The sequence below is a fragment of the Lucilia sericata genome, unplaced genomic scaffold, assembly GCF_015586225.1.
Source record: "Lucilia sericata isolate MDLA Ls3-8-SP2 unplaced genomic scaffold, ASM1558622v1 Contig004964F_arrow, whole genome shotgun sequence".
NCBI lineage: Eukaryota > Metazoa > Arthropoda > Insecta > Diptera > Calliphoridae > Lucilia > Lucilia sericata.
Window position 1 is genome coordinate 10,278 of NW_023997400.1, and position 8,628 is coordinate 18,905.

Consider the following 8,628-nt stretch of genomic DNA (forward strand, 5'->3'; position numbering starts at 1 on the left):
TCATTCAAAATGTGTGTAGATTTGAAAATACTCTTTTTTTCGCTCCTCACCTAATGATAGATTGTTTATTACTCTTTTTTTCTTCTCGCTTTTAATTGTCAAAACCATCCGAAATAGCTAAAAAATATTGTTGTTGTTTTTTATTCTTTTTGGCAAACATTTTATAACAATTTTAAAGATAATTGTTGTTATTGTTTGCTCAACGTCGTCGTCAACATTTGGCTTTTTTCTTCTTTCTTTTAAGAGAAAACGAATGCGCATTGAATTCGAAAATAAATTTAAAAAAAAACAACAACAATTATTAAAAAAATAAACTAAACGTTAAACAACCAGAAGAAAACTTGTAGTAGGATGATTTTATTTTTGATTTTGCAAAAAAAAAATGGCAATAAACTGATTAACAAAAAAGAAAGCTAAATACATATTACGAACAACACGTAGAGATTTATACAAAAAATATTAATAAACATTTTTTTGTTTTTTTTTTAAGAATTTAAGATTTTTTCCACTTTTATTTAGTTTGTAAAGTTTATTAATTCGTTTTTTTTTTATGAGGATTTAAGATAAAATTTATAATTGTTTTAGCAACCAATTCTTTTAGCTCGTCTTTCTGGAAAAAAAAAAACTCGAAATTATGTTCGAAATCTTTTAATATTATCTCTAGACCAGGATGATTTTTAAATAATTTTCCAAAATTTAAACTAATATTGAACTTTTTCAATAATCTATAAATATATATTTTTTCATTCGAGAACTCTATCGACGAACTTTTTTTAAATCGATCTTAAAAATATCGAAAAAAGTTTAATATTTAATTAATTAGGAGATGTTTCAAAATTCGGTATTAAAGTTAAAGCAAGCTTTAAAGCTTTTAGTGAACATGTTTTAAAATTAAATTTTTGCTGAGAAATTTTAAATCGTAAAACTTTTTTTGATTCTCTTTACTTCATTTATACAGTCCGCAGTTTGGAATGTACCAGAATCATTGCAATACATACACATATAAATAAATAATATGTATAACCTTTGACCTCTTACTTTTATTACCTTATTTAGAGAAATTTTTTATAAAAAAAAGGTGTTAAACTTTTTTAATAAAATTGGCGAAATTTGTAATACGAGTTTATAATACAAAAATTACTCAATATAAAATTTACTAACACACATTGTTAGTTAATTGTTAGTTTTATATTTTAAGTATAAAATATAAAACTAACAATTAACTAAAAAATAGTTTTTTAAGGCCATTCATGTCAAAATAAAAATATACAATAAACACAAATTGGAATTTCTATAGTACTCGTCATCGTCGTCATTATAATTGCCTGTGATGGCAAAATTATAATGATGGTATCTTACATTAAATGTTCTATAATATTTTAATATGTTGTGATATTGTAGACAATCTGATAGTTATGTTGTTGTTGTTGGTTATGACAATATTTGTTTATTTAATGTTAAAAGAATCATAAATTATGTCTAGCTTTTAGTCTCTCTCTTACTGTCTTCAGTGAAAACCAGAGATGGTAAATGAAAATTTTAGAAATAATAAAACTAAGCAGCAACCCACTTTACTAAAATACACACCCACATGTGTAATTTGTTTAATCATCCAGCAGTTCGAGGGAGAGTCGCTATTTAAAAACTTACTCCTAGGAGTAAGTCTATTGTCACTTCATAGATTTCAAAGATATAGTCAGAAAGATAACAATATAATATACGTAGACAGTATTATTATTAGTACAATTCAAGATTGAACAATTTCTGGACAAATGGACATGAAGGAACTTGTTCTAATAATGCTGTGCCCTCAAAGTGAACAACTAGAATAGTTTAGTTTCCAATCGGACATCACTAACTACCATTATGATCCTTTTTAGTAAAAAATTAATAAAGAACATTATAACTTTTATTAAAAGTAAAGTAAAAAATGAGATAGATGAGCTAAGAATCCTCATCAAATTTTCATTCTCTCAAATAATTCCTCTCATTTCTCATTTTAGAAATTGCATTACTTCTACTGGTTTAATCAATAAATCGATTGAGTTAAGTCAATTGGGTGATATGGATAACCGAATATGTGAGAGTATCATAAGGAGCCTGATCAGATTTTGCACATATTGAAGCGAAACCAATAGGCGTTGAACCCTGAGCAACTCTTCACTTTTGCGGCTAGTTTTTTTATATTTCAACCTCCAAGTATGATATTCATGCGGTAAAGGGAACTGCCTTATTGAAGGCACATCTATCAATGTTGTACAAAACTGCTATATACGAAGTTCGATCATCGTATACACGAAGGATCTTTCTGACCACCTGCTGAAATGCCAGAAGACACTATTTATTGTGTCATATGTTGCCAAGAAGGTTTTTTTATCCTCACCCCGTTTCTACATCACAATCTGTGTGCAATTGCAGAGACATGAGCTGATGAGGTAAACAGGTTGTCAAAGTTATGGTATTGTTCCACTTGCTGGTGAAAATCCAAATTGAACAATGACAAATTTTTACTACTAAAAGAGTCATTGGACTACATAGCTGGACTAGCGACATGAATTGTCACTTCAAATATCAATGTATCATGATCCCGTTCTCCGCTTATAATGCTGCATTCTATAATACTATATTCCTAATATACCTAAGTACATACATACATATACATATCTACATACATTGTATTTCATACATGGAAAATATTCCATTCTTTAAATGTATTAACTTTGCCAACCCTGACGATAGTTATTGTATAAGTGAGTCGGCATATTTTAATAAATATTGGTCGAATTTGAAATATCTTACCAAAAAGAAAAAAAATAATATTCGATAATAAGACACTATCTTACTCTATGATTAAGAGATTTCTTTTAAATTATTCTAGAAATTATTGCAATAAATTATAAATATCAATACTGAGTTTTTTGCTTAAATGTTTACAACATAAAATTTTTTTTATAAAAACAATTAAATACTAAACTAATGTTATAGTTGGCCGCCTCTCTCTCACAATATTAATATAATTTACTTTTTTATAAATATTTTTATAATAAACATAATTAGTTATCTCTGTGTATAGTATGACGACTGCTTTGGAGTAAAATACCTTTGTGTTTTAGTCTCTTTTGTATCTTTTTTTCGTACAAGTACATATTTTGCCATTTTTTGTGTATTTTTCTTCTTCTATTTCACTATTGTCGTTCTCGTTGAAATCGTTAAAACATCATTGAGAATGTATGAACCACAAAAGAAAAATACCATATAAAAACCATACAATGTAAGCAAAAAAAAATGTATTTTTGCTGTTTTGTTTTAAAAAGAAGGAAAAACACAGAAAAAAATATAAACGAAAAGAAGAGTAATAATTGGAATAACACGAAAACACGTTGTTTGATTGCTTTATGTTCGGTCTATCAATATTTGTATTTTTATGTTTTTACTTTTTCTTTTTTGTTTGTTTGATGATGTTTGTTGTTTGTTCATCTTCTTTATAAAATTCATGAATATATGCATGTAGGTAAGCATGTATGTATGTATGTTTTTTTAATTTAATTGTATATAGACATATATTGTTTAAACAATTTTTCTTGTACAAACATCTGTCTTATAAAATAACCTTCAATATTTTACAAGTGATATAAACAAAAAAAAACATTCTCAAAAGTATAAATAAAGAGAGTGTTATTGAAAGAGACAGATAGATAAGGGAACGGAAGATTATAAGAAAGTGTGATAAAAAATTCTATTATGTATTTAGCAGAGTCCCAAACCTTTATTTATTTTATAGGTAAAAATGCCGCAAGCTTAAAGTCATGTTGAAAAATTGTGCATGTTTTTGGTTCAGATAAAATGATTTACTTTAATCACGTGTTTTCTTTATATTAGTCTTAAACCACCTGACTTATTCTAAAACACGTTGAGAATTTTGTTTTTATTTGAATTTAATTTAAAATTTTCTATAATATCAGTAATTGATCAAATATCTTGATCCTGCTTAAGTATATTGCAGCCAAAAGACAACAAAATCTGTTGTAAAAGTACAAAAATAAAGTTCAATTGATTTGCAACTAAAACTGAAGAATGGTACCACAATTTATTTATGGTATCACATTTATTAAAAAAAGTTTAAGCGAAAAGGTTCATTGTCATGTATTGATTTCTTTCGACTAGTTATCTGACTATTCTAAGGATTGATTATTGGCTTCCTCCTAGGCTTCCTCCATATGTTAGTAATTTTGATAGTCGGGTGGCTACGGGTAAACCATAGGTAAGTGGTAGATTAAATAGCTAGTTTAGGACGGTTCCCTTGAACTGCTGGGTTATAATAGGACGACAAGAAATCAAGGTAAATAATCTAAAAAATAAGGCTAATGATTAATCTCACCTAAACTTTAAAAACTCGAGGCTTTTTGAATGCCTTGGATACTGCAAATATCAACGAATGAAGAATGCAAAAAATATTTAAAGCTGACAAATTTCTATCCTAAGGAATGTTAGGTATTGCAGGCAAATAACCTCTGCAGACCTCAAATGGCCATTAAAGTTAAGGACCACAATATAATGCTGACACAACAAGGAACACAAGAAATATAATACGGACAGTACACTCATGTTCACAAGGTTATGTACAGGATCCGTTAGATCATACGTCATATACAACAGCTTATAACGACGTTCACAGATATTCCATCAATTCGAACAAAACATACATGTATGTATATGAGATAAACGAACATACGATCTGTGAGATCGAACATCGTATTCGATAGCTTTGAATGTACAAGGTCTACAGTATAAACCTGCCGAATAAAAATGGAGTAGTTCTGGCATACCTGAGGTCTGAATGAAGTAAGTAACAGCACCAATGCCTACTAGTCTCGCATATACCGTGCCGTACCTAACGAAATTATTCATTTAAAATGATGATAATAATAAATTGTCATTTGAAAGGATAGACATTATTAAAATTTACTTTAGGCTACTTTCTTAAAGACCTTGGAGTTTGCTTGCCCTTAAAGTGCATACTTTTGGTTGTTAGATTTAAACTAGATCTACCTTAGTTCTAGTAATATTTCTTATTTATAAGTAAAAGTTCATTGAACTGCTACATATTTTATAACAGATTCTTAAACCTTAAGAACATATCGCCGGAACTTGTACTGAAATTGTAGTTTAAGTCAAAATCTTTTCTGACAAAAGATTCCAATAGCTAGACATGTAAGGAGTAACAAAAAAATTCAGGTAGAATAAAACTTTGAAACAGAAACATTCATTATATGTAAATCTATTGCCGATATCCTATGATCCTCGCTTTGGAACGACCCTAGTTTAAACTCAACCAAAGATTATCAACTAAACGACAGCTCTGGCCACAGTCGACCTAGATCGGTAGAAAAGTTATTATGTATTACAAATTAAAATATTATGATAAAAAGTAATCGAGGTAAATTCTAGAATTCTTTTAAATAATTTACGAAATATATACATAAATCAAAAATTATATTCTGAACTATAAAAATAACACATTAAACTGCTGGCTTAAGATGAAAAATAATTCGAAATTAAAAAAAAAAACAATTTAATGCATTTTTTTGTTAAATAAAACTATTATCAAAATTAAGTGATAAGCATTTATATGTTTTCATTTTGCAACAATTGTCTATTTTAATAGATTTTTATTTGCGTATTAAACTAAGTACAATAATAAATAAAATCAACAAAGATTTATTAAGGTAAATACTTAGTTTAGAAGAAAACATATAGACAAAAATACAGCCACAGAAAAATATACATACTTAAAAATGTGATTTTCATAATTTTATTAAAAATTAAGCAAAAACTAAAAAATATTTACTAAAGGAAACAAAATACATATATTGAAACTAATTAAAAATCAATTGCCGAATGAAAAAGAAGTTAAGTTTTTAACATGAATTATAGGCGCAACTAAAAGTAGATAAAAAATAATTAATAATAAATAAAATACTATATTCTAACTGTAATGGAAAGCTGCATAGAAATAGATGATGGGATGTGTAAATGAATAATAACATTGAATATTCGGTTCGGTATGGTTTGTTTGTTAAATGAAACGACGTGTCTGCGCCACTGAGAAACTTGCCAGTCAACTTACACACATAATGGGAATTCATTTAAAAGATACAATTTGGATTTCCGTTTTAAGATACAACAGCAATAACAAACAATTGTGCTGTGCATATTATAAAGCAGAGGGATCGGTCGGTTGGACGCTTTCATTTTTCATTGGTAGAATTTAGCATTTTTAAAGAATTAAAATTTTAAATAGAAATATAAAATAGCAGACGAATTTGTTTGCATAATTGTTGTTTAGATTTAGAATTTGACTTTTTATAGAAAATAAAAAATGTATTCATGGACAGAGAGCAATAAATAATTTATATTCAGATAAAAAAGGAAAAAACAAAGAGTCCGGCAAGAAAAACTGCAAGAAGATTAAATGACTGTATGATATCAAATTTATTGTTATATGGTCGTATTGTTTAAAAATGCAGGTTCAGATTCATTTTTTTAGTTGGAAACTCAATGAAAGTATTTAATTATATATTAAAATATCAGCTTAAAAATTCATAAATTATTTCCAAGATTTCTCAAGTTCTTTATAATTGAAAATACATTTCAAAATATTACATATTCAGTAAAATTTCCTACTGCAATGTTAGAAATTCTCCTCTCCTAACAATATCACCATAAATTGTTATTAGTAAAAAATCAAAGTTCAAATTTTTGTTAAGTCCAGTTTCATTTAAAATTTTTGTATAGGCATTGAATAAAGTCTGTCTGCAAATCAATTTAATAAAATTTTAAAGAAATATAAAAAACAACTTAAAAATTAATTAAATAAATCTCAGCTTAAATTCAAAATTTACAAAGCTTTGTTGAAAGATACAAAAAAAAGAAAAAGGCAGGAAGAATAATATTAAATAACTTCTTTCACTTACCTCTGAAACAGATTCCTCATCGGATTCTGATAGATCCGTTACCGGCGGCGGATAAAGTTCCGTATCCGTATCGGAATTATCGCTGGTAATGATGTTTTGCAGGGCATTTGAAATTGCATTTACAATTCCAACGGATGACGAAAGTGAGGATGAATTTGAGGATGTCGACGTTGAGTTTGAGCGGGAATTACTGGCAGCGGCTGCAGCTACTACCGATGATGCGGCAGCAGCACTTTTTAGCTTTTGTTTGAGGGCGGCAGCTGCAGCGGCGGCTGCTTGTGCACCAGCACTGGAAGAGGCACCGGCACCTTTGGCCGCTGCAGCAGCAGCAGCCGCCGAACCCACCAACAGCGGTAATGCGGAGGTGAACTTTAAATGGGCATCTTTAGAAGATGACCCAGATTTAGCAGAAGCAGATGATAACGCTGATTTTCCCGAAGATACGGCTGCAGCCTGCTGTTGAAGAGCAAGCGCTGCAGCAGCAGCGGCGGCAGCTGTTGAGGATGATTTCTTCGATTTCGCAGAAGATATACCACCAACACCAGCACTTGCATTTGTTGCCGATTTACTTGAGGTAATTGTGGGCACAGTACCAGTGGCCGTTGACGTAACAGCCGTCGATGGTGGGGGAACTGTGTTTAAGGCTGCCATATCAATATCTACACCACTACCACCAACTGACGATGGCATGTTAGATGCTATTGATACTGTTGTGGCTAATGTTGTTGAAGCGGTGGTTGTTGCTGTTTCTGCTGCTGAATTTTTTGGCATTTTATTGCCATTGGCAGTGTAAACTGCGGAGGTTGAAGCAGAAGTGGAGGCCTGATTTAGGGGGGTGTTGGTAGTAGTATTGTTGGAGGAATTGTTGATGTTACTGTTATTGTTGTTAACTTTTAATTTAATTTTTGCGTTATTTTGGTTGGTGTTGGTATTGTTGTTGTTGTTGCTCGTATTAGTATTTTTCAACCTAGCCGAATTAGCCAAGTTGGTGGCAGGAGCAGCACTTGCAATACAGCTTGCACCGTTATCCAAATCTTCGATAGCTGATAACGATGTTGTTATTGTTGTTGTATCTGAGGTGTTGGAGGTGGAGGCAGATGATGAAGATAATGATGTAGCAGAGAAGGCGGTGGCAGAGGCGGAGGAATTATTCTGACGTCCTGCTGTGGCATTGCCCTGTTTCGAGGACTTTTTATTGCTGCTACCAGTAACAGCAGCAGGATTTTGAGGTTGTTGATTATTATTAGTTGCAATGGTGGAAATTGTGGCAGCTACTGTAGTAGCTGCTGCCAATTTTAAACTATTGTTATTATTATTGTTGCTATTGGTATGATTTTTCTTATTTTTTGAGTTTGTTTTCTGAGGTTGTTTTGAAGACTCTACTGCTGCCACTGTTGATGTTGTTGCTGTTGCTGCTGGTGTATTGTAATTTTTGAATTTGTCCGTGACGTTGCTTTATTCAAATTTTGATTTTGATCATCTTTATTCATTTTCTATAATTTCGTAATTTTTTCTTTTGTTTTTGCACAAATTTTATTTTTTATTCTTTTTAATTTCTTTCTTTGCTATACGTTTTGCACACAGTATTATTTTTGTTATTGTTGTTATAGTTGGTTACTTTCTTTTCTCGTATTTTTCTTTTATTATTTTCGAC

The 8,628-nt window shown here is 30.1% G+C and overlaps 1 protein-coding gene across 1 annotated transcript; it reads right to left on the reverse strand.

Annotated features, from left to right (window-relative positions):
- Window positions 1–6,974: 6,974 nt before the first annotated feature.
- Window positions 6,975–8,417, reverse strand: LOC119615332 (pneumococcal serine-rich repeat protein-like; the record flags this gene model as incomplete). Its single annotated transcript, XM_037971396.1, has 1 exon — window positions 6,975–8,417. A coding segment is annotated over one exon (1,443 nt), but the record flags the coding sequence as incomplete, so codon positions are not given.
- Between the last annotated feature and the right edge of the window lie 211 nt (window positions 8,418–8,628).